General features: G+C 31.3%; 1 protein-coding gene across 1 annotated transcript; it reads right to left on the bottom strand.

Moving 5' to 3' along the window:
* Positions 1-15,447: 15,447 nt before the first annotated feature.
* Positions 15,448-27,066, bottom strand: LOC145600463 (endonuclease 2-like). Its single transcript, XM_081656354.1, has 9 exons — positions 26,959-27,066; positions 24,214-24,388; positions 19,409-19,525; positions 17,611-17,666; positions 16,737-16,820; positions 16,517-16,609; positions 16,325-16,392; positions 15,549-15,639; positions 15,448-15,477 (listed from the first exon to the last, which is right to left on the bottom strand). The coding sequence occupies exons 1-9, from the start codon at positions 27,064-27,066 to the stop codon at positions 15,448-15,450; spliced, it is 822 nt and encodes a 273-aa protein (XP_081512480.1).
* Between the last annotated feature and the right edge of the window lie 389 nt (positions 27,067-27,455).

Genomic DNA, 27,455 nt, shown 5'->3' with positions numbered 1-27,455 from the left:
TTTTGGAATTATTTATCTTGTGTAGGGATTAAAGACTCTCGGAGCAATCAACAATTATCATTGATGAGAGTCATGAGAATATTGAAGCTTTGGCTTCCCGATTTAGTTTGATTTATGGCTCTGAGATATTGTTTAGACTTTGTAATTTATTTGGCTGTTTTGTTGTTTTAATTTGATGTAAACTCTCTGATTTGACACACAAACAAACACATTATTATTAGTATTATTTTTATTATTATTATTATTATTATTATTATTTATTTATAATTAAATCAATAGGTTTATCTTTTAATAAATAAGAACATTAGTTTGTCGTTTCAATAAAGAAAGGATTTTTTTTGTATAAAAACAACAGATTTAAAGCAATATACAGCAGGTTTTATTATTTTTTTTTAAATAAAAAAAATCATATATATTAAGTTACCGGGTACCCGTAGAGGGTACCCGGTAAAAATGGGTACCCGATAAGCGGGTACCCGCTTTTACCGGGTCGGGTAATGGGCCGCATAAATCACTACCCGCAGTTCCGGGTACCCGCACTTTCGGGTACCCGAAAACCCGGGTACCCGGTTATGAGCACCCCTAATGAGAAAGGTCATCTACAATTTAATTGTCCAAAGGTGAAGGAAGATTTGAAGACCTTGAGGCAGTTTCAAGGGAAGATGGGCAAAACGAAGGTGAATGATGAAGGTGGTTCCTTTAATGTTGTATGTGGTGATTATGATGATGAGTTGTTGACTCACAGGGATAAGGAAAGTGTGAGTCAAGATAGGTGAGTGCTAGATTTGGCCGCTTCGACACATGTGTGTCGAGACAAGGCGATGTTTGACACCTTACAACAAGGAGAGTTCGGGAACATCAACATGGGACATAACCTCAAAGTTGAAGGAATGGGTAGTGTGCAGTTGAGGTTCCATATATGATGGTGTAGTTCGGACAATTCAAAATGTGAGGTTTGTACCTAGTGCACGTACCAATTTGATATCGTTGGGAGAGTTGACAAAGCACGGGCATAGGTACGTTGGTAGTGAAAAGTGGTGTAAGGTGTATCGAGGCAACCCCTTGGTGTAGCAAGGTAAGAAGTCGAATAACAATCTTTGTTATTTAGAGGGCCGAGTAGTTCAAGACCACAAAAACAAGACCGTGAAGAGGGTCCATTTTTGTGATGAAGTAGAAGTGCTTGGTGATTTGGGCCAAGGGAGGAATTTGTTGGGTTAATCTCCCTAAATCCCAATTAGTGATGTAGTTTTATTATTATTATTATTATTAGTAATAATAATTGTAGTAGCAAAAATAGAAAAAAAATGAAAGGAAATGAATGAGGAAGATAGGTGACGGGGTTGGGACTTGGGTGTATGGACACAAAAGTCCAAAGTGTAAGAGTCTTAAATGCAAGAAGATCACTTTGTCACCATTTTGTCTACTCGGGAGAGACACATTTACTAAGTGTTGACAAACTTGGTGCTTGTTGTACGTAAGATGGTAGTGATGCTAGATGGGAAACTTGATGGAGAAGCTCCATCTTGTTATATATAATGTAGCATGTTGCCGTGAGTATAGTGTGCAATGAGAACCTCACTAGCAAATTAGTAGAGCAGCCATAATCTCAAAGAGAGGGAGATTTATAGCTGTAGTTGTACGTGAGGGAGGAAGTGACAGAGAGGCAAACACAATATTAGTGTGGGGGTTATTTTAGGATTAGTATAAGTACCAAAGTTATAGGGTATTTAATGTAGACTATCCTATAATACATTGTATCTAATATTGTAATTGTAGTAGTGGTCATTGTACTCCCGATATTATTACTAGTAGAGTTGTTTTCGTCCGTGGAGATCCGGACCGTGGTTTTTCCCCTTATTGAGGAGGGGTTTTCACGTAAAAATCTTGTGTTATTTTCTTGTTGTTCCGTACATTATTATTCTTCCGGATATTGTGTTTATCTGTTGCTTTGTCGCCAATACCATGGTTCCTTCTTGTTTTTCCAACTTTAGAACATCTACCGCTGTTTTCATGTCCATGCCTCAAGCTTCCCATAGGACCTGAAGGCTTGGAAAGATTGATTGAGGTAAGAGTAGAAAGAAAGTGGTTTGAAGAGTTGGAATTTGAGAACAACAAAACCAAAATATCACTGCAAAAATGCTTTACAGCCTTACAGGTAAATTAACTAGAGCAGGCCTTTTCACTGCCTACTTTACTTGCTATCAATAGTATATCTGCACCAATGTGTAGCAATAGTCTTAATAATCAAACATGACATATTTGCAGATACAAGCTCATCCACTCAATGAAGCATCACCCATACTAGGAACTAGGAAAGAAAGGCGTCATCAAGGGAGCTCACTATTTATGGTGGTTAGTCAAAGGAAATTTTGTCAAATATAACCTCTGCTGTTACCTTTAACAAGCAACTAGGTGAATTTGTGTTAAAGATGGATCATTTAGCTACTAAATAATGACATAGTGGTTAATAAGAATTGATATATATTTAGTATAAAAAGATAAACTTCTCAAGCAAACTTCAATTTTCCTCTCTTTTACTAAACCACCTTTGAAAAGAGTGACAAAGTTGGACTTAAACACATGCAATTGAGGGGTTAAAGGGATGGAAAGTAGGCAAGTAGCTGCAATACCTCAATAATCAATTTTGCAAATTGTTCTTTAATGTTTTTTGTTCTGTATTAAGTTGTTACTCCGTACTGAAACCGGTCCATGTGAATGCTATTCATCGTAAAATCTCCTGTTAGTGAGAAACTGAATGTTTCACAAAACACTGAAATCTGTTTAGCTATTGAAATATGCTATATGCACTGCTCAGAAGTCTTAAAATGGAAACTTATGTTTCCATTAACAATATGACTAAGGGCAAAATTTTCTGTCAGTAATTCAATAAAAAGCATAGTTATGATTTCATTCTCAAAGCTGATTTTCTGAGAGTTGGATATGAAAAGCTTAAAGCACCAAAACTTTAGAAGCTGGTTTCACCAAAGTTAAAAAAAGAGATACCAATATAAGTAACAGAAATTAGTCATTCCACAACCAGCAGATTGATCAACTAGGCATCATTAGTAATAGCAACTATCACTATTCACTACCATTTAGCAAGTTCAACTATCCAACATAAACATTGATCATAATACTTCCTCTGTCTCTAAATAAAAGTCTCAATTCATCTACCAAACTCTAATTTCTTCTTCTTCCCTTTTTTAATAATAAAATAAAATAAATAAAAAATTATTTTATTTAGTTAACCAAATTCTACTGTCTTGTTCTTTTATATCCAACTTAAGGTCTGTTTTCATTGACTGAACTCAACTGAACTGAACTGAACTCAGCTGAACTGAATTGAACTGAGCTGAACTGAAATGAATATTTTTTAAGAGAAGGAAATTAGGAGCTGAACTGAGCTGAACTGAACTGAACTGAACTGAATTTCAACGTAAGAGAACAGGCCCTTAATCAATCTATCCTCAATTCCTCATCATCTGCATCTTTCTAAAAACGTGTGCAAAGGCAAATGAAGCTTTTATATGTTAACAGAGGGAGTACAAAATAAGCTATGAAGTTAGGGAGAAAAATTACATCACACAAAAGTATCGGCAGCTAAGAGTGTTCTTAGAAGTGTACAATATGTGCCAGGCCATTTCAATAACCTGCTGTCAAGCCAGGGTATGGCAGCAATGCTGTACCTCAGTTTTAGTTGTAAAAGCAAACAAGCAGTAACCAATAAAAGCAAGACGAGACATTGATAATGCTGAATTACTGATGAGATTTATTTAGACATTACCGGGATTCATTTAACAGCAGATGAAATTCCAGAATAAGAAATAACAGCAAAATGATGTTACAGTAAATCATCAAGCTGAAGTAGTCATAGGGCAACTCTCCTTTGGCAAGTGAATGGAAAGCAAACATGCATAACATTTTAACAAGGTCATGCCATTGCATCATCACATGCCAAGGAAGATTCGCCCTATGACTAATTCGCTTGCTTCATGTAATGGCAACTCGAAAAATGCCTACACTTCCAATTTTGTGAGTCGATTGGCTTTCACGAGTTTTACCTGAGAAGAAGCTATCTGTATATATAGGGGGGCTTTGTAATCTTAAACATGGAGTTTAAGTCTAGGAAAATTGGCATATCCTTGAAATATACTTAAAATGCTCTATCACATTGCATATTTCTACCTTTTCTGTAATTTATGTTGACTCTTGCTATCATCTCTGTTTCAAATAACAAGAATATGTCTCTAACTTTTATCATGAGTTATGCCTTTTTAGGATAAATAGATAATGAAAATGGCAAAGCAAAGAGATGCTCTTTTGTGTGGGAATAACTGCAATATTATGGGCATATCCGCATATGCATGGTTTATACTTAGTCTTTCTACAAAATGGGGAGTGTGAATATCAACTAGCCTATGTAAAGTCTGTGATCCAATCCTGTCTATACCACTGTCCTTAGTGCGTCTATACATATACTTAATGTAAAGGTGCAAATTAATAAATTATGCACGTGTAGTATTGACAAGTGTCCAAGAACAAGAAGTAAGCAAAAGGGCAAATGTTGATAATTGCACTCATATTCACAAATCACTACTTGAAAATGGAAAAATAGTGGATATTTATCAAATAAAAAAGCAGAGAATGAAGTGTATAATTCACTCCAATAGTTTAGTGCACATAAAAGTCTTATCTCTTCTCAAACTACATTGCTACGTAGCATACGTTACCATTTTGGATATGGAGTGTTGATTTGATCCTACGAATTAGCCCATGCTTGAGCTAATTTGGTTAAAACAAAAAGAGATGGGAAGATGATATTGATATTGATATATAACTACTAAAATGGGAACAAAGCTACACATACGTATTAAGATACATGTATGAAGAACGTTGGAGAACACGTTACATAAGTTATCAATCGTTAGGAAAATTATTCTCGTGTGAGTTGAGAGTTTTTGTCCCACATTAAAAAATAAGAGAGAACAACACCAATAATAGTCAAGTGAGCTTTGACATTGCCAATAAAATACTAACTTTTACTTATAAAATTAGTGCGTGACCCGGGCGATGCCCCGAATTGCTAGTTTGTACATGTAGGTTTCGAGTTTAAGTCTTGCTATAAACATTTTTTAGTTGTCAAAGTCAATCATTACATAATGAAAACAAAATAGTATAATAAAATATCAATTAACTTATCTAAGTTAACTATAATTTTGTTGGATAAATAAACACAATTAATAAATGGCTAAGATGGTAAGACTTGTAACTTAAGACTTATTGGTCTTGAATTCAAGTCTTGTTATAAGCATTTTTTAGGTGCAAACCATGTTGTGAAGATGACATGTCATGTTTACAGTGACATGTGGCACATATTGCTGACATGTCGAACTTAAAAAAAGTGACACGTGAAACAGATTCTGTTTTAGGAACGCTTTTTAGGCCCCGTTCTTTAGAGCTGCTCTGCTCTGCTTTGCTCTGCTGAAATCTGCTTTGCTTTGCTCTGCTCTGCTGAAATCTGCTCTGCTCTGCTTCAATCTGCTCTGTCCTGCTCTGCTCTGCTCTGCTCTGCTCTGCTTAAAATTAATACTTAATACTGAATTATTATAATAATAATAATGTATATTTAATAATAATAATAATAATAATAATAATAAATAATTAATACTTAATGATAATAATAATTAATATTGAATAATAATAATAAATAAATAATATTTAATAATAATAATAATATATAATTAATATTTAATAATAATAATATATAAATAATATTTAATAATAATAATAAATATTTAAAAATAATAATATATAATTAATATTTAATAATAATATTTAATAATAATAATAAATATTTAATAATAATAATATATAATATTTAATAATAATAATATTATTAAATATTAATATTTAATAATAATAATATATAATATTTAATAATAATAATATTATTAAATATTTATATTTAATAAAAATAATTAATATTTAATAATATTAATATTAATAATAATATAATTAATATTTAATAATAATAATATTAATAATAATATAATTAATATTTAATAATAATAATATTAATAATAATATATTTAATATTTAATAATAATAATATTAATAATAATAATAATATAATTAATATTTTAAAATATAAATATTATTAATTATAATTAATATTTAATAATAAAATTTAATGATTATAGTAGTACTAGTAGTAGTAGTAGTAGTAGTAGTAGTAGTAGTAGTATGACAATGATAATGATAATGATAATAATGATAATGATAATGATAATGATAATAATAATAATAGTAATAATTATAATAATAATAAAATAATAATAATAGTAATAATAATAATAATAATAATATTAGTAATTATAATAATAGTAGTAATAATAATAATATTAATATTAATGAAATCTGCTCTGCTCGGCTCTGCTTTGCTTTGCTCTGCTCTGCTGAAATCTGCTCTGTTGAAATCTGCTCTGCTGTGCTCTGCTTTGCTCTGCTGAAATTTGCTCTGCTCTGCCCAGAAGCTCAAAAGAACAGGGCCTTAATATATAACTAGTCTGTAGCCCGGGCGATGCCCCAGATTGCTAGTTTGTACTTCTTTAATTTGATAATTATGTTCAAGTGTTATACAGCTAGTGTGTGATTTGGGCGTTGTCTCGGATGTTAAGGTTTTTTTTTACTACATATGTATTTATTTTCTAATCTTGTGAAAAATAAATAAATTAAATAACCTTAAAGGAATATATAATGTTAAATATGTGAAATTTAAAACACTAATAAAAGTTGGTTGAGATGGTAAGTGTGTAGCATGTAGGAGATTATAGGTACTAAATGCGGAATTAACATGAATCATATTCATATAGCACCAAACCAAGGATCTCATGCATAACACATAAAGAAGTAAGAATTATACCTTTGAAGCGTGATTCCACGATGATCGAGCAAGAACAATGGGGAGATAAAGAACCTCAAATGCGATTCCTCTATTCAGTCCACGGGCACGAATTAAGGCCTCCACTAATGCTAGTTAGTCGCGAGAGAACACTTCTATCGACCTTCTACGGAGATGGACGAACGATCAACTAGGCAAGAACCACCGCGGAACACCACGTGACCACTAGGGGTGGCCGGCCGTGGGTGAGAGGGGAGGAGAGAGGCGTGCGTGTGAGAGAGGGAGGATGAGGGCCTTTGGATGGTGGTTGCTTGATTCACAATTCACTGTGTTGTCAATTGTGACTTATGTTCAACCCTAGGCAAGGCTATTATTTATAGATCACATCTCTAAATAATAGCCCAAGTCCATATCCAAGCCCACTTCCTATTCCTACTCAAACTATACTTAGCCCACTCATGCTTATGACTAATTGATTGCTCATGAGGCCCATTAATGGGCCTCTAACTTGCTTAACCCAATACCCTTGTGTGTGACCAATATAGGATCCATTCTAAAGGGCTTTGGGCTATTTGACTAGCCCAAAGATCATCTCTCATAGTCTAGCAACAGAGGATGACGCCCCAATAGAATGAACTTATTATCTCCATAATAGTGATCCTTGATATATCTAGTAATTGCACTTATCGAAGACACAATTCCTTCAATCTCCCACTTGTCTGAGACAAGTGCGCAATATTCAAATTCCTTAAGTCATTTTGTGTCGATTTGATAATATGATTGCATCTTATGCTAATCCATATTAATCTACAAATCGTTTCTTGAAATCCGAGTTAGAATTACAAAACAAATGGTTACAATGTAACACATTTGAGCACGGCCATGCATTTTCTGAATTCTCCCTCTTCAAGAGGCCAAAACATGACACATTCCTAATTTAATAGGTAGACTCTATCCAATCTTGTGGCAACCAAAGCTCCCACTCAACTTCTGAAATAACCAGGAAACACCCTTTATAATCTCCAGTTACGGGTAGACGTTTGAATGTACCACAGTTATATCATCCATTGAATGAAATCAATGTTCCACTCATGTCAAAGGAATCCACTAATATATCCGGAAGTTCTATACTTGAACTTCAAAGTTGGTCTATAGTTCGATCCTGCATCATTCATGCATATCCATGTGATTGACCGAGCCTCATCACTATGCTCCTATAGCCCATGAAACCGAGCTATCCAATCAATCTCACATGCTAGTCCATTCATTGAAATCATTTATGTCCACTTTAATGATTTCGAACTAGGAACTTAAATAATATGTGGATTTTGTTCACCTGTGGGGTTTCATACACCAGGTCTCTATCGAATAGATAACCTGATGAGCCCATCAATCCATAATTATTTTGGACATTTTATTTAATTTTGAAACCACGATTAAATAAGATTGAAACTTTGTTTCAATTGATAAACATAATTCTGCAAGCTAATGTATTTACTTTTGTAATATGCTTTCTCAAAACATACACAACTAAAAATTACATAACTTGCTTCAATCCAAAAACCTTAGTATGACTCTCATACCTTGGTCATGGAAGGGGTTTAGTAAGTAGAGTTCATGAGACATTCTCATAAACATGAATTTTGCAATTTCTAAATTTTATAATCATTTTCATCTCCATACACTAAGAATTTTCCTTCGCCCTTTCGCAAGGAACTTTGGAATTTCTAATTTGTATTCCAACGTCACATTATTGGATTTCGATTGAAATCTATCATCACTTGTTCTTAGAACACGTGAATCAAATATACGAGTATAGTCCATGGCATGCATGATGCATCCTTTGCGAATTGCATAAGGTTCATCACTCTAAGTCTTAATTTCATCAACCTTTCTTAAAGTATTGAATCATTAAGCAATGTGCCATGTTACATGGGATTGAAACTCCTTTCAATATAATGTTGAACCCTATAAGAATCTTATCAATACAAGCTTCTTAACCAAAACTCAAACATCCTTCGAGACCTATCTATATAGATCTTGAATCCCAAATGTACTCGTCTTCTTCTTCAAGTTTTCATACAAAATGCATTAACCATCATTTGATCCTTCAATAATTGCTCTTTGTACTACTAGACCAAGAAGACTTCATAGCTCCCACTAAAGACCTTTTTCTTCATTTTACGAGAATATCAAACGATTTGACTAACTCGCAAAATTAAGAACATTAACTCCCTGATGCAAAGTTCAATCCATTATGGATCTTTTAGGCATCCCTAGGATTATTAGATCTCCAAACTTTTGATTGTATCATATACAAATCTTCTTTCATGAACAATTTCAAGAAAGTGTTTTGAAATCCATCTACCAAATCTTATGAGGTAGAAATCACTAAATATCTTTAATAGATCTTTGCAACATGTAAAGGTTTCATCGTAATCATAGTCATACTATGAATTAGTTGAATCCTTTAACAAGTCTTTGCTTTAGTTAGAAAACATTTTTCTTTCTTGTCTGCTTTGCTTATATTGGGTTTCACCCAATTTAGGCAAATTACTCAACTGTCATACACTTGCTTACAGACTTAGGATCTATTTCAGATTTCCTGGTTTTAAACCACTTGGAGTTATAACTTGTCAAATCATCTTTATTACTTGCATAATCATAATGTTTCAAAATAAATATTTTAGAACTCTTAGTCAATATGAAATCATATTTCTTTGGCTAAGTTTTACATATGCTAGTCATCATTGTGGGTTTTTATGCAACAATTGAAACTCATACAACAATTTTGTTTAGTTTTCAATGAGAAACGACAATAGAGGATGTGCACTTGGAATGTACTACCTTCGACACATGGTTATTAATCCCATTACACTTAATGAGACCACGCGTTGTCATTTGTATCATGAGGTGAATCATGCTCATATTGTTGCTGTTATTCGATAACTTCTCAAATTTCTTCGAGATTTTCGAAATCACTTTACTTGAACTCTTTCAAGGCTCTCGAACTTTTCAAGATTCTTATACTCCCACTTGCCTTTTGAGGAGGCATATTTAGCATAGGGTGAACCAACCACGGTTTGAACCACGTTTGTTTGTTGCTTTTCTCAAACTCTTTTGAGATTTACACAACTCCCACTTGACCTTTTGGAACAATTTCCATAAGGGCACCTACTTGAGCAACAAACATTTTGTGCTAAGTATGGTTGTGTAGTAGTACCCCTTGCTGTATATAGGAATCGAGTGTGCATTAAACATTTTAATACAACTTTTATTCCTAATTTTGTAGAAAAACTATATGAGAACTTTTCTTATCCATATCACATATGAAGCCTTTACTACATTCTGATTTGACCTATGTAATTTTTGTTTAGTTTTGTAGCTTATCTTAAAAGTATATCCCTTGAACAATGGTTGGAAGATAGGTAATTTACATCCATTATCAAAATATATCTCATATAGGTTGATAGCTCCCTTCATAAACACTTCACAAGGTTTTCTTTCGGAGTTTGTTGTAAAACGATTTCACAACTCTTGGATGTTTATCAATGTGTTGGCTTAAATTCTCAGTATTACGATCATATCGCAATATTTCGAATGTGTTGCCAAGTACATGTCTTGACTTAAATTTTCACAATTATAATCATATTGTAGTGTAATCATTATCTTGTCAAGTTGATACTAAACTTCATACTGAACATTTTGAACTTTTCAAAATCTTCACTCTTATGCTTCAACTAAGCACAAGTGATCATATCACAAATGAAGTTTCATTGTCCGTCTCTAGCCTTGAACCTTTGGTTTTCTTACATCGATATGTATTCGACCTCGAGTTCACATCATCATTTCTCTAAATGGTGACTTATTCAAAATTTCAAATTAGAATGATAATTACATATATCAATAGATTCATAATCTAATGATATTGAAAGTCCATCCCTTTGGATCTTCCGCATGCAATTTTCATTTTCATTTGAATTAATTGACATAGTAGAGATAATTTATAAATATAGAAATGGTTTAATTATTTCTATCATATAGAATTTTAAACTAATTTAGCAATTCAAAACACATTATGACTCAATGAAGCATAGAATAACATTTATTCCACGTTTTTGAATCTTCGATGTTTAGTCATTACTAACATTGAATGGTGTTTTGATAATGGCAAGAATTTATTTAATTCTAGCCAATTATTAGTGGTGAAATACTGGTTCTACTTGTAAAGTTGCAACTTTTGCTTCCAAACTTATAGATTCTACTTGTGAAGTAGCAACATTTGCTTCTAAACTTGTAGATTTATTCCTCCTTTAGCTATAACTTCTTCCTTTAGTTCAATCACATTGTGCAATGAGTGATCTAAACAAGACATCATATGTCCAAGAAGTAGCAATATGCTAAATCAATTTCTATAATATAATTCTTAAATTGGAGCATTTCCATTCTTTTACCTTCCAACTATATGAGGTAGTTTCTAATCAATTGGAATTGGTCCATTTAATTTGAAACGTTTGTTGTTCATAACAACTCTTAGCATGTAAGTAGTTTTAGGTTTCAGAAGTAGCAACTTGTTTGCATTTCTTGGCCTATAACATCTTAATGCAATCCTCATATATTCCTAAACCTTTCCCTTTGAACCACTTAGAACATTTCTCTTAGGTTCAAAATGATACCTTGCTCAACTACTTTAAGTAATTTTCATGATTTTGCTAAGTCTATTCTATCATTATTTATATTTGAGTTTAATCAAGTATTAAACTCTATATAAAATAGATGAAGAATACTATCATTTGATCAACTTTTGATCATTGAGATTTCCAATCACTTTCTCATATTCAATCATATTGAAGATAAGAGATTTTATTGGATTTTTATACTTGTCTTTTGAAGGATTTGTACCTCCCATCTCATTATATCCCTTAAAACATTTTTCAAAATGAAGATGTGTTGGTATTTTACTCAAACATTTTGTATAAAACCAACCTTAGACATGTGACATTAATTTCTAAAACTTGCCTTTTAAAACAATCTTAGCAAAATTGGGATATAGGTTTATGGATTATCTTTCAAACTTTTTGAGAACGTTTCTCAACTTTATTTTCAATCGAGGAGATAATATATAATAATAAAATTAGAACGACATGTTACTAATAAGTAAACGCAAAATTCAATTATGTTTATTAAATTTAAAGTACCATAAGCGAATTAAATTGGTAACTTTAAAGCACTCTATTCAATTTAAGTGATCCCAACTTGAATTAAGTGATTCCAAGATCCTTTATTCGTGCAATAATTAACCGGACTGAGGCCCTGCCATCAACCATTACATTTTCAAGGTGAGTAAACTCTTTACTGATTACAACTCTTGTAACTCTTGGTTGAATAATTAACCATCACATGTTTAATTATTACCCTTAGCTTCAAGGTTCTAAACTGATCTTTAGGTAACCTTGTTGAATATAACCAATTAAAAGTGTAGAACGTGATCTACCCCCACTTCCCCAAGATATATTATGATGCTCTGCTGAGGCCGACCCATCACAAACGATCAAGGTTTTCGTCGGGTTTTTAATTGGAAAAGCTGCATCAATATTACTGGGATCTAGATTTATTATGTTGTGATTGTATAGTGAACTCTAGCGCATCATCAAGCAACATAAATAAACCTAAACATGCATAATCTACTAATGCAATAAAACATGACATAGTATGGCCCCTTAATCCTAAGAAAACTAACAAAGTAAAATGCTCCCACTTGAACCTTCATGGATCTCATCCATCTTGCTCCATTGGGCCTTCACTTCATTGGTTTTTGGATCAACTGCAACCTGTAATTTTATTCTATTCTACTACTACTTAAATAAAATAAAATAAATTACAAAAATACTCAACGGCACGCAGACCGTATTTAGATTACAAAAATACTTCACGATGCGCAGATCGTATTTTAGAATCTATGGGCCATACTAGTCTATATATAGCAATAAACAATATCATATGTTATAAAGTGCCATATAATAAATCACTCATCATGCTTTCCTAAACTACAACATTGAATGTTTATAATAAAGGAAACATGGCTATAAATATCTCATATTTTAATTAATTACTGTAATTAGATAATATCATATATTAATCATGACCAATTATAAAATATCATATATTTTAATTTACGTATGAGATAGAATCAAATCTTATTTGAAATTATGGAATATAAATCATATTTATTTTCCATGATTATCCTAACTAATTTAGGAATTCTATCCTAATTACTTGCCAATCACATATTTTAAATCAATTATTATCCATAAATAATTATGAGATAATCACATTATTTAATCAATTATTATCCTTATAGAATCTTTTGCTCCATAATTATCCAAACTTAACAAAAATAACAACTTTAATTTTGTTAATTATCTTTTCAAAATTTAAACTTATCTTTTTTTAAAATTTTGAAATCTGATTTTATCTAAAATAAAATAAAATAAAAATTTTTTTTTTATTTTTTTTTTTAAACAAACCGCGTCAGCCACCGTGGTGTGGCCAGCCGGAGCCAGCCACGGTGGCCGCACACCTTACGGTGTGCGCTGCCCCTGCAGTGACGCAGGAACAGCAGCAGCAGCAGCACACGCAAGGGTGCGGCACTGCTGCGCTGCTCCTTGCTGCCTGACCCAGCCCCGCCCCCTCCCTCCTGGACCACCAGCAGCGGCACCACCGTGGCAGCGCCACCCAGCCGCGGTGCTGCTGCTGTTTTTCCCTTTTTTTTAATTTTTTATTTATTTTAATTAATCAAAACAACTCTTGTAAAATTAATTAAAACTTTATGTGGTCCATTTAATTCCAAAATTAAATCATATTCAATTTTGAAATTAGGGTTCTTGATGAAATTAATCCCCAATTTAATTTAACACTTAAATTAAATGATTTGACCATGAAAAATTCATAATTTTAACATGTAATCAAATAGATTAAATTCCTTAAACATATTACCATCGAATTAAATCAAAATTTAAACACAAAATTTCACAAATTAGGGTTTAAAATTTCGAAATTTTCGAAATTAGGGTTTAGGGGTTCGAATTTTTTGATTTATTTTAGGGCAAATTCGGATCAATTTTATGGTTAATATGGAGCAAATTAAACACCTTTAATGATTCTATATCGTTAAATCACATTTAATATAACAATTGACTCATAATTAAATATTCTCCCTCCTAATTGAATTAAAATTGTGGATTATCAAAGAATTATTACTCAATATATGTAGATGCAAGAGGCTAACTGATACCACTGTAGGAGATTATAGGTACTAAATGCGGAATTAACATGAATCATATTCATATAGCACCAAACCAAGGATCTCATGCATAACACATAAAGAAGTAAGAATTATACCTTTGAAGCGTGATTCCACGATGATCGAGCAAGAACAATGGGGAGATAAAGAACCTCAAATGCGATTCCTCTATTCAGTCCACGGGCACGAATTAAGGCCTCCACTAATGCTAGTTAGTCGCGAGAGAACACTTCTATCGACCTTCTACGGAGATGGACGAACGATCAACTAGGCAAGAACCACCGCGGAACACCACGTGACCACTAGGGGTGGCCGGCCGTGGGTGAGAGGGGAGGAGAGAGGCGTGCGTGTGAGAGAGGGAGGATGAGGGCCTTTGGATGGTGGTTGCTTGATTCACAATTCACTGTGTTGTCAATTGTGACTTATGTTCAACCCTAGGCAAGGCTATTATTTATAGATCACATCTCTAAATAATAGCCCAAGTCCATATCCAAGCCCACTTCCTATTCCTACTCAAACTATACTTAGCCCACTCATGCTTATGACTAATTGATTGCTCATGAGGCCCATTAATGGGCCTCTAACTTGCTTAACCCAATACCCTTGTGTGTGACCAATATAGGATCCATTCTAAAGGGCTTTGGGCTATTTGACTAGCCCAAAGATCATCTCTCATAGTCTAGCAACAGAGGATGACGCCCCAATAGAATGAACTTATTATCTCCATAATAGTGATCCTTGATATATCTAGTAATTGCACTTATCGAAGACACAATTCCTTCATAGCATTTATTTGTTTGAGGTTGAGAGTTCGAATCTAGATAAAACCCAAATTTTATTAATTTTGTTAAGTGAAGTTGTAAGCTTACATGTCGCTGATGTGGCATTGTGACATGTTGTCATATACGTTGAAGAGTGTCATGTATAGTTTAGATAAATAATAAGTATAGATCTATATATCTTACGCTTTTCTTTAAGTTCTTTCTATCTGGACGGTAATTATCTCACGCAAAAAAAAGTCAAAACAGAAAGAAAATTTAGTAAGGAAGGGGCATCAAGTATATGAGTAAATATAACAAGAGGTCTTTTTCGATCGATTTGCCAATATTATCCAACCTTTATTAGAAGCCTACTAAATTCGAATTCGGAAATTGCTATAAACTACACCAGTTAAGTTGTTAAGTAAACACACGATTGAGTGTGGCAGCTAATCGTACTCCGGCTTGTGCTAATCGTTGATTAACTATTGGTAATCGAGAAAAGAAGTAATCATCTGCAATAAGTGAATAGATTACGTCAACTAAGATAATAGTAGAACATAATTTTCTTTAGTATAGTTAGAACAATGATTAATGGCTTACCTTCTAGTGTTGAGTCTTCATCAACATCTTTGTATGCCCAATTACATGCTGCCTTTATACTTTCTGATGCATATCTATGGCAACAGAAAAACGTGTTCATTTACTTCTTTTGTTTTCCGACACATGCGTACGTATGCCATATTGCCATTATTCATTAATAAGCATGGTTTGGTTTGACTAGTAATAATTAAGGGCCTGTTCTGATAAACCAAACAGAGCTGAACTGAATGAACTATACAAAACTAAATAGAGCTGAAATGAATTGTTTATGAGAGAAGGAAATTAAGAGCTGAGCTGAACTGAACTGAAATTAGGCTGAAGAAAACAGGCCCTAAGGGTGAGCTTATCTATCTAATTTTCCCTTATATAAATTATGTGAACTTATTAAACCAATCAATACTTAGTTTATTGAAATTTAAAGTTGGGTAGCTCTTATTATTAACCCTTTAAGAACTTATTTTTTCTGAACGTAATTTATCACAAACTTATTCATCCGGAGATAAGTGAAAATAAAAATAAGAGGACTGAACAGGCCCTAACTTAATGGTTCTGAACTCAAGCACGTGTGAGGAGTTTAGCTCTCTACCCCCTGAAACATTGGAATATAAATTTATGAGTCTACTAAATTAAGGTTTACTTACTAGTTTCTAAATACATTATCAATTAAAAAAGATTATTGCATTGGATTATTAATAGAAGGGTTCTAACTGAAAAAAATATTGTAATATATGATCGATCCAATAAAGTTGAAGAACATACATGTTTGGACATGTTGGTTTGTCATGATCGCAGTTTTCCCACTCTGGAACTTGATCTGCCCATTCATTCTAAATCACAGAATTAAAATAATAAATTGGTTAGAAAAAAATGTCTTACTGGTTGCAATATTAACATATATAAACCTCATGATCATAAAATAAGTCTATGTGAAAAATAGAAGAATGATAATACCGTAATATTATGCTGGATTGCAGCAACTAGGTCATCCACATTTGTATTGTACGAGTTTTTTTCTTCTGTTTCAATAATGCTGTCATCCCAAACCTAAATTCAATAACAATAGTATTAGTTTGTATCAATTTCAGTAATTTTTTGCCTTCAATTTCTTTGAAAGTACAGGACCATAAAAAGGTAATAATACATATGACAATGAAGTAACGCAATAACTTACGTGATGTAGATTAGTCTTCCTTGTGTACCAGTGCACATCGATTGTGTTTCCTCCCTTGTCTGAAGCATGACTCACATGTAGTGGCTGACATGACATATATTAATCACGTTAGTAGTGTTACTCGTATATGACTGGTAAAAATATTACTCCCGATAAGATATACTTCCTTGATGAATTAAATTAACTATTCTTCGCTTTGAAATTTTTTATTTTTCCAACATGACTATGTATGTAACCTTTGGAAACTTTTTGTTAAAAAAAAAGGTACTCCCTCCGTCCCTAAATTACATTCCTCCTTTCTATTTTTGATATTCCAAAATTACATTCTTCCTTTCTATTTTTGGTAAGTGTTTTTTAGTAAATCAACTCTCTTTTTCTGTTTTTTATTTAATGCTTTCTCACTCATCATTTACTAATCTCACTCATAATTCTTGTGTCAAATTACAGTGAATATGATTGGTTAAAAATTTTTAATTAGGAGCATGTGATTGGTCCTTTTTTTTGCAAAAGATTGATGACATGTCATGATTAATAACTAATCTATCTTTGTACTTCCCATTGCATTATCTAATTATTGTTATTTGTCTTATTCTTCCCTCCTTAATTCCCGTGTAAATTTCCAAACAAGAATGTAATTTAGGGACGGAGGGAGTATAGAAATATAGGTAACTTAAGTACACTTTTGATTAAGACACATGATCTACCTGTAACTTGAGCACAAAAAATGTGTTTATCATAAGAAGTTTTGTCATGTTTTTTTATATTCTAAACAACTTAGATGATAAAAATGTCTAGTAATACCCCTCCTTTAAACATACACACAAATATAATGTTATTTTTTATTCTAAATAATTCTATGGACCTAATTATATACCTGGTGAATATCTCCAATAAAATGAGCTAGGAAAAGAAGTGCTTCTGTGAAGTTATCTGTCAAATAGGAGTAATAAATTGAAGGAAAACATTAGTTTGAATCCAATAACTATGATAATTGGATCGATCACATAATTTAAACAAGCATATAATATACAAAATGCGGAAAAGTTTTACTATTTTGTATTATTAGATAACGAAATAGAAGCTTATTAAATAGAGGAAACTAAGAGCATAAATCGCAAGGAATTAAATTAGAGTAATGAGGACAATGCATGTATCAATTAAAAATGGCTAATAAGCAATCAATCAATGTTTTAGAAGATGGTGCAATAAGTATTACTCCGTGAAACATACCTCGCAAATTCAACTGCATGACACACATTTTCTCTCGCATATAGTTCAATATAGAGGGACAATGAGACATGCACCAAGTTTAAAAGAATATTTCGTATGACATATTACATATTACATGTGTTTTTTATTTTTTTTTTTTTTTTAATTTATAAAGTGATCACGTTATTTTAAAATAATGTCACATTCTTTTGTTCTTATTTTACTTTTTTTTTTTCTTCTTTTATATTGAGAGGAAAAACAAGTTTATCTCCTTGATAAATAAAATTATGTTAATCAAATGGCAAAATTGTAAATAAATCAATAGCTTTTTATTAAAATTGGTCCCCACAATAGTTGATTTATTTACAATTATAGCATAATAACTAGAAAATGGACCACACAATTATTGATTATATACAAATATGTTACGATGACTATGCAATATTGTTGATTTATATACAATTTTGCTATTTGATAAACGAATTTTGTTAATCAAAGAAATAAACTGGGGCTATTAACAAGCTAAGCTCACAGCCCTTGCATTAAACGAGTCTGGGCCACACCTGTCACAACTGTCCACTTTATACCACCAAGGAAGTTACACCTCAAAACCATATGGCTATGAGGGGAGTAGCCACTTTAGCCTTATAAAGTGGACACAACTTTTTTTGTTTCTTCAATGTGGGATACACATCCCAATACAAACTCTTACTTATACACTCAACTAATGTGGGACAACACACCACTCATATGTGGGTTTTCTCATGGGCTCAACACTCCCCTCACATGTGAGTTGTCCATAATATTGGCCCACGTCAAATACAACCCAAACTTGGCTTTGATACCATATGGCAATGGAAGGGGGTAGCCCCTTAGCCTTATAAAGTGGACACAAATTTATTTTTTTTTTTGTTTCTTCAATATGGGATACACCTCCCAATACCTTGCCACAACCCCGGTCAAATTGTCAATTGTAGAGCTTCTTTAGGCAAATTACTAGATTAGTTCCGTGATTTGCATGATTTTAAGAATTGAAAGCAAAGGCTAAAATTACTCTAATAATTGAATCCAATGACTTTTTCATGATTAATATTATGTATTATTTCATTGCTATTGAAGCATTGATTATGAAGTATTTATTTATAATGTATGATCAAGTATATTGATGTATTGAAGCCCACATGATATGAAAAAACAAAAAATTAAAATTAAAATAAATAAATAAATAAATAAACTAACAAAATCATCAAATTAAAAAATGTTGACATCACATGTGGATTGTAGGGAAAAATTTTAATGACAACGCAACAAAAATATTACTAGAAAGTAGAAACAAATAAGTGCCGAATTTAGAGAGTGAATGATATCAACATGACATATTTAGTAATAATTAATAGATATGTTGTAATCCATAAATAATAAAGTTGAACGAACTTGAATCAATAAGGAAGAGTGAGTCTTACATTGATTAGACGAAGAAACAATACTACTACTTTTATGGGCAAGAAGTTGAGTGGTGTAATTGTTAATTGCCCCAGCAACACAATTGTCCTTCACACCATCTTCATCCTTGCAATCCCCTTTAAACCGTTTAGGTGTACATGACAAATTTAGAAGAAAGCAAATATTGCAAAATTTGCAATGCCAAACATGTAACGTAAGCATGGAGACGTTAATTTGGATCCATTAAGACTGTTTCATAATATCCGACTAACCAATTGAATTTGAAAAAGAACTATATTCGAAACCGTTAAGGATGACGATTTTCAATCAAATCAGAATCATGATCCTCAATCAAATCAAGTACCAAGTCAAAGATAGCATAGCTTGTGCAAATCTTTTCGCTAGCTGTCGTATATATTTTGTATAGCATATGCTTAAAATAGTATTGGAATATTATCTTTTATACTCTTACTATTATTGCTTGTAGGATTCTAGAAAATATAGCTTTATTATTTAAATACTAGATTATCCCTATGCAATAAACGGTAAATGTTAATATTTCTTGTAATTTATGTTTTGTTAGAATATATCGTATATGAAGACTATATTAGATATAAAAATAATTTATATTTAAGGGAAGTAAAAAATTAAAACCACAATCAAACATCAAATAAATTCAGTATGTGAAACTATAGTTTAGGAGAAAAACTTGGTTAGTTGAATAATATTTATACACATATGCATTGAAGTCAAGCATAAAAATTTAAAAATTAGTAATAATTAACGACATCACACATAGAAATGGAGGGAAAAAATTCTATGTGAGAATGACAGGTAGTATAGTTTCAAGTTGATGATCATCAAATTGATAACGGTGATAATTTAATTGATTCCGTTTTAAACTCAAAGAAAAACACTCTTATTAAACATGCTCTTAGTTGCACATTATATTGAGTTGAGTTTTAAGGATTATGTATAATTAAAAAATATCTAGTGTATGCCACGTCTTGTGTGTGCTTGGGATAAGTTATGAGAGTTAGATGAATACTACATTTTTTATTTTTTATTTTTTATTTTTTTTTGTTGGAGTAGAGCTAAATGAATACTACTTCGTATATTATTAGAATTTACAATACTCATTCAACTATCGTAATATAAGTTTATAAATATAGAACAACTAATAATGAGGGTAAAAATTAGCATTATGGAGTAGCTTTATTTGAAAGAGCATTATGGATTAGTTATATAAAATGAACAAAGTCATTACATGGTATTAGGGTATAAGCAACAATATATGGTGTAAGAAAAAAAAATGGATAATGAAGCAATTAACTTGTTGATTGGAAGAAAAATAATAAGCACAATACAAAATTGATCAAACACGGAAAAATCTAACAAAAAATTAAAGTAGTATTTTTTATCGTGAGTTGTTAACGTCTAGAAGTTTATATGAATACTCATTACCAAATGAAGTATAAAAATGGACACCATTGACTTCAAGATAATAGTCATATGTAAAACAATTTTAAAATAAATGTTGGTAATAGAAGCCATATTATATATATATGCACGTTAAATCTAGGGGAAATGATGTTAACTACATAGATATGTATTTTATTTTAATTGAAACTAGCCTTCTGACCCGTTTTAATTACTTTAGGTTATTTTTCTTGAAAAGTGTCGATGTTGTTGTGAAATTTAATTAGGTTTATATACATAGATATTGTAGGGAATGAAATGACACATTGGTTTAAGTTATACTTCCTCCGTTTTTTTTAGTTGACACCGTTTGACTTTTACAATATTCATAAGCTACACTTTGACTTGCATTTTGACTTATAAATATAATAAAATGCAGTCATGTGAGATCTTGTTTGAATCGTCTATATATATATTTTATTAATATCCACTTTTTATAATTTTACAATGTTGATAATTGAAGTTATTAAGCGTTAAAAACATGCGTTGGCAAACGTGATAATAGAAAGGTGTCAACTAAAGAAAAAACAGAACAAGTATTTAGGGTGTGTTCGGCTCTAGCTTTTGAGTAGCTTTTAGGTAGCTTCTAGTGGTTTGATCAAGTCAAATCACTACTTAACAAAAAATGTGAGTGTTTGGCAAAGTAGTGGTTAGGGTAGATTTTAGTGGTGGAGGTAGCTTTTATGAAAAGTTAAAAAGATTAGCTTTTGGAATTAGAGGTAGCTGGTGAAAATTTAATCTATAGTTTTATAAATAAAATATTGATTTTTACGCATAACAGCTAGTCAACCGCTACTTTACCGAACACTCATATCTAAATTATTTATCTTCACAGCTGACAGCTAACAACTACCTACACAGCCAACAACTGCCTCCACAGCTACAGCTACCTTCACAACTATATTTTACCGAACACGCCCTTAAGTTTAGGAGATGAAAAGACTATTTTATTGTTAATGTAATGAACACTAATTAGTTTAACTTTAATTTATTATATTGAATATGAAATACTTAATTTTCTTACTTAAATTTGTAAGTTTACTGTTTTAGAATGCATAAAGATTAAAGACTCAAACATTATTTATATATTTGTTTTTATATAATTGGGAATTTAAAAGAAAGGATTAAGAGAGGTGACATGTGGCATATGAGTGATTAAGGTGACATGTGGCTTAGTATAGATTTGTGATTTGTGTTTTTAAATACTTAGTATAGATAGATATAGATATAGATGTGTTTAGTGTAATATATCTTACTTTTTAGAAAGATGAGAGAAATCTTATGTATTTTTTATTTTTTTTTTTTAATTGAAACATGTTAAGGGTGATGTACTTTTTAGAAATACTAGGTTAGATCCCATGCCATGCACGGTTTTTCAATCTTTATCACGGAGTATCAATTTTTTTTTTTTTATTCTTTGTCACGAAGTATCAATTTAAAATCTACTCCCTTCGTCCCTTATTTACATTCCTGCTTTCCTTTTTGGGTATTTCAAAATTACATTCTTACTTTCCTTTTTTACGAGTAGTAAGTAAATTTTTACCAAACATTCCAAATTATCCCTATTTTTCTGTTTTGTAATTAATGTTTTCATTATTTTCTCATTCTCACTCTTATTTTCTCATTCTCACTCTTATAAATGCCTTTAAAAAATTCAAAATCCATATGCATCACTTTAGATGAATATAGTTCGTCCTTTTATTTTCCACCAAAAAATGTTATTGGTCCTTTTTCTTTTCAAAGGATTGATGACATGTACATCATTAAATATTATTCAATCTTTATTTTATTCAAAGACATCAATTAATGTCTTGTAATTTCCATTGTACTTTGTTTTATTATTCTTTGTTTTATTATAAGTTCCTTAATTTCCGTGTAATTTTAAAAATAGGAATGTAAAAAAGGGACTAAGAAAGATTTTTTTTTTTAAATCTCAAATCAAGCTACTTAAAGTGTATTTTTTAATCTTTTTAGTACATATTATATTGCTTTCTTCTATTTTGTTCCTTGATGACATATTTTTTTCAAATATGATAATTTTTCATTCACCAACTATGTTAAGTTGAAAAATATATATTCATGATTTTTTTTACTATAAATAGTCATTATACATTAAAAAGTAATTACTAATATAGGAATTTATTTATACACAAAAAAAAAAAAAAAAAAAAGAAATATGGTGAGATATTTAAGTTTAAAACAAATTATTCTACGATTTTATTTCCATAAATTTTGGAAGTAAATATTTTGCATATATTTTCTATCAATTTTTAAAACATTTTATTAAAAAATATATATATTAAGGACACACCAGAAGATGACACGTGTCATTGCTGGTGTGTCTTTTAGAGCATGTTCTCTTACGTTGAAATTCAGTTCAATTCAGCTCAGTTCAGTTCAGCTCCTAATTTCCTTCTCTTATAAAATATTCATTTCAGTTCAGTTCAGTTCAGCTCAACTCAGTTCAGTTCAGTTCAGTTTAGTTCAGCTCAATTCAGCTGAATTCAGTTAATGAGAACAGGCTCTTAGTATATTGTTATTGATTGATGAGAGAAATCTAAAGAGAGAAAACTAAAGAAACACGTATACTCTTAGTTTTTTTTTTTCCTTTATGTGGTGTTAATGTGTCATGCCGGTATCAATATTATAGGATAGATCAAGGTTAATTTGATATTTATTAGTTCATGGAACCCAAGTACATAAATCAACCTAAAGACATGCCACGATGATAGCTATCCCACCTATCCTAGCCTCATGGCCCCACCTTTATGTGACACTTGGCTTGGGATGCCTCCAAATACCCAACTTACAACACTTTAGGCCCTGTTATGTTCACCTTATTTTTACTTAATTCATGAAAAATAAGTTTTGATAAATTCAGGAAAAATAAGTTCAAATAAGTTGTGATAAGGGTTAATCAGGGCTACCCAAGTTCAATTTATAACTAACATAAGTTCTAATAAGGGATAATAAGTTCATATAAGTACAAATCAGGTGAATAGAACGCACCCTAATAAAACGTTTACTACTTATTACAAAGAACTTGCAACTCAATTTACACTCAGTTAGAACCATTTTTATATCTAACTTTACCATCGGATCAAGTTCCCTCAAAGCACCCCCAAGTATTGTTAAATTATTTCAAGATCAACAAACGTTGTTCATTGACATGTGTGTCATTTGTTGTCAATATTTAAAAACAAAGAGTGTAATTCATTTTCAACTTTTCATCAATAAGAAACGTACATGAATAACATAACCATCCAAATAAAATGGTTTGGGGATAAATGATAAGAAGTAAAATAAATCATGAAAACAAACAAATGAGTTATAGAAGAGGGCATACTGTTGTACTGGAAAGTGCAAAGAGAATCAGGGACGTTAATGTAATGGAGGGGTGAAGACCAATGGTAACGAAACTTAACATGGTCTGCCCATGAACATAAACTCCCTAAGTCCCCTTCGGCGTAATCTGGTAGCAGCTGCTTCACTGCTTCATTTGCCCCATCGCTTAACCGCGACTGCCAACAATTGTACATAATTAACGGTGTGACATTAACACATGTATAAATACATCAAGTTATTCGTGCATACAATAAATTAGTGTGATATGGTCTCACTTTCAATTTAATTGACACTCAAATAAAAAGAAAAGTTGTTATTTAAAGAATGCATGATGTATACAGGCCTAAATTCAACATCAATCATGAACTCGCACGAGTGTTGCTAATTTAGAAGAAAATTTAAAATATTCTTCTATGGCTAGTGCTTTAGTCATTATACTTCGTATTTCTTTATTGTTTGACAATCGGTTAATTTTCGCCACATTAGGACATCTTTTTTTATTGTATGTTGTCTTTATTATTTGGTCAAGTAGTTGAACACACTATTTAAGTCAATGACATTCTAAGTTATTTAAGTCAAAACCAAAAGTGGAGAAAATTTTGCTTTATAGGCCAAAGAGAGTACTAACAATTGTCGTGGATTTTGGCTTTTGAGTTTGGTATAGAAGTTGACTAGTTCAGCAGTTTGCACTTAAACAACAATCAATAAATAACACAATTTCTTTGATTTAGTGGTAAGAAAATAAAGTTTTAAAAAATAATTAATATTAACGGTATTTATAAACAACTACTCCGTAATAAGTACTCGTAATCCCTACCTTATAAAAAGTAGAAACATTCTCTTAGGAATAGTGTACTACCAATCATACCCTCAAAACTATGTACAAAGTTATGTACAAAATGTGTATTTACTTTAATGCCCTCATTAATATGTTTATTATCATTAATATATTTAATGTTTTTTATCATTAAACATATCATCAATTACTTTTGTTTTTGTTAACAAATAATTTTAATGATTTTTAAAATAAAAAAATTCTAATGCTTTACACTTATATGATATTATTATTATTTAAAAAGAAAAAATTTGTATATACAATGAAACGGTTTATTACCAAGTGACCGTTTGTTTTTACTTTTTCATAGTTGCTCTTCTTATTTTCGCAAAGTCTCTTGACTCTTGCGAACTTTGATTTGGAAAAAAAATCCTACTAACTTATTATCACCCCTCCCCCCCCCACCCAAAAAAAAAAAAAAAAAAAATCTTGTCGTTTTTAAATTGCAACTATTGTTAGGTTTATTAGCTTTGTTTTGGTGTTTAGAGAACCACAAGGGCGAATGATGAGAATCGATCCAAAGATCTCTTGGACCGGGAGGAGAGCTCTAACCACTTGAGTTATCCCTCACTATGTGGTTTATTAGTTTTTTAAGTCTACATATAAACAACATCCATCATAGAATTTGAATGGGATTCATATATTAAATAGTTTGGTGATATTTGAGCAGGCGTATGTTATCAAGAGGTATAAAGAACTAAATATCCTAAAATCAAGGGAATCGGTGGTAGAAAAAAATGGTATTAATTATGAAGAGAATTTAAGATGAAAAATATAACTAATTGGCTATTGCTTTAGTATTGATATAGATACTACCTCCGTTTCTTTTTAGTTGACACGTATTCCTTTTTAGGAAGTTTCTTTTTAGTTGACACATTTCCTTTATGGGTAAATTTTTTACCTTGCATTTACAAGCTACCCCACTTGCTTTTTCATTCTCTATCACTCTATCTCCTCTCCTTAATATATGTACCTAAATCAAACGCGTCAACTAAATGGAAACGGAGGAAGTATTAGATAGTCGCCATAGAACATTAAAGAACTTGTTTACATATTATTACTCCACATGATCAAAGCTCACAAAAAAATTCATTTGAATAAAAACACGATAGAAATATTATACTAAGTACTATTGAAACATGCACAACAATTAAGAGTTCTAAACTAACAATGGCCGCTTAAAATATGAAGGGATAGAAAACAATCAAATATTATATAATAATAACAATTTTGATATAACACTATCAAACTTTTGAGGATTTAAAAAATAATTGTCTTAAAAGATTTTGGTGACTTTCTTATAATTCTATAAATTCACCATGTATGCACATAAATCAAATAGTCAGTATTAAAATTACTAGGTCTACCACCCTAACCAAAGGTGTAGATACACGCCAATATAACTTTTCCGCAAGAGCGAGCCATTCCGCGCGCATCGCGCGCGTAGGATACCCTAGTACTATAATAAGTCAAAATCTCTATGGTCAATCAATCAAGTAAATCAGCTAATAACAAATCAAGTGAATTAGCTAATTAACCGGATAAAATCATTGACATATAAGTAAATAATACGTTACAAGTAACAATAACAACCTTTTCTTGATCGATTGCAAAATTTTAACAAAGGTTATGTTTTACTTCGTAGTAAATTATTGCAAGTTTCAAAGAGTATCAGTATAATCCCAATGCGGCGATGCCAGCGAATAAATAAGATTCAGTCAAATAAAAAAAATAGTGAAGAAAGAAGATTAGTACAATATTAACAATGAACGTTAAAAAACTAACTATATATTGGCCAGAACATTATACACTTATGCTATAAATTAATCAGAACAATGAATATAACATGAATTTTTTCAAAAAAATAAATGAATATAACATGAATTGTTATAAGAAAAGTAGAAGAAGAACCTGAGCAATTTTGCAAACAGATGCATGACCAGCAATGCCCCAACAATGAACATTTGAACAGAAAAGTGCAAAAAAGAGGAAAACTAGCGTCAATTTCACAGTTTCCATTTGTATTCCTTTTTGGTTCTTCTTGAATGTGAATTTTCGAATTTGTGATGCAAATTAATATTAATACAGTAGCTAGGTCAGTAGTATCTATATATTGTACATTGTTCTTATATAAATGGGAAAAGGTCCCAAAAAGGAAGAAAATATCAACAAAATAAAGGGTAAGTGTGAATTTGTGAAATTTTGTTGTATGTATTTAGTAGCATATCCTCCATTTGTGTATATCAAATCATATCTTTTGACTTTTGTTGGATGGTTACATTCGTACCTCTTTTGCCTCTCAATCAATCAATCATCAATAACATAATACTAAAACAGACAGCAGAAATGACCAGCGTTATTTTTGGTGCTGTTTTTTCCCTCAAAAATTTTTTTTTTCTTACTTCTTA

This window comes from Chenopodium album, chromosome 21 (assembly GCF_948465745.1).
Source record: "Chenopodium album chromosome 21, dcCheAlbu1.1, whole genome shotgun sequence".
Classification (NCBI taxonomy): domain Eukaryota; kingdom Viridiplantae; phylum Streptophyta; class Magnoliopsida; order Caryophyllales; family Amaranthaceae; genus Chenopodium; species Chenopodium album.
This window is presented reverse-complemented; position numbering and strand designations above follow the sequence as displayed.

Bases quoted from the DNA above. Each gene is read 5' to 3' on its own strand.
- LOC145600463 (XM_081656354.1), bottom strand. From the start codon at position 27,066: ATGGAAACTGTGAAATTGACGCTAGTTTTCCTCTTTTTTGCACTTTTC. The intron at 24,389-26,958 runs GTTCTTCTTCTA...AATTGTTGGCAG, and splicing joins CTGTTTGCAAAATTGCTCAG to TCGCGGTTAAGCGATGGGGC. The intron at 16,610-16,736 runs GTAAGTTATTGC...TATTGAATTTAG, and splicing joins GGAAGACTAATCTACATCAC to GTTTGGGATGACAGCATTAT.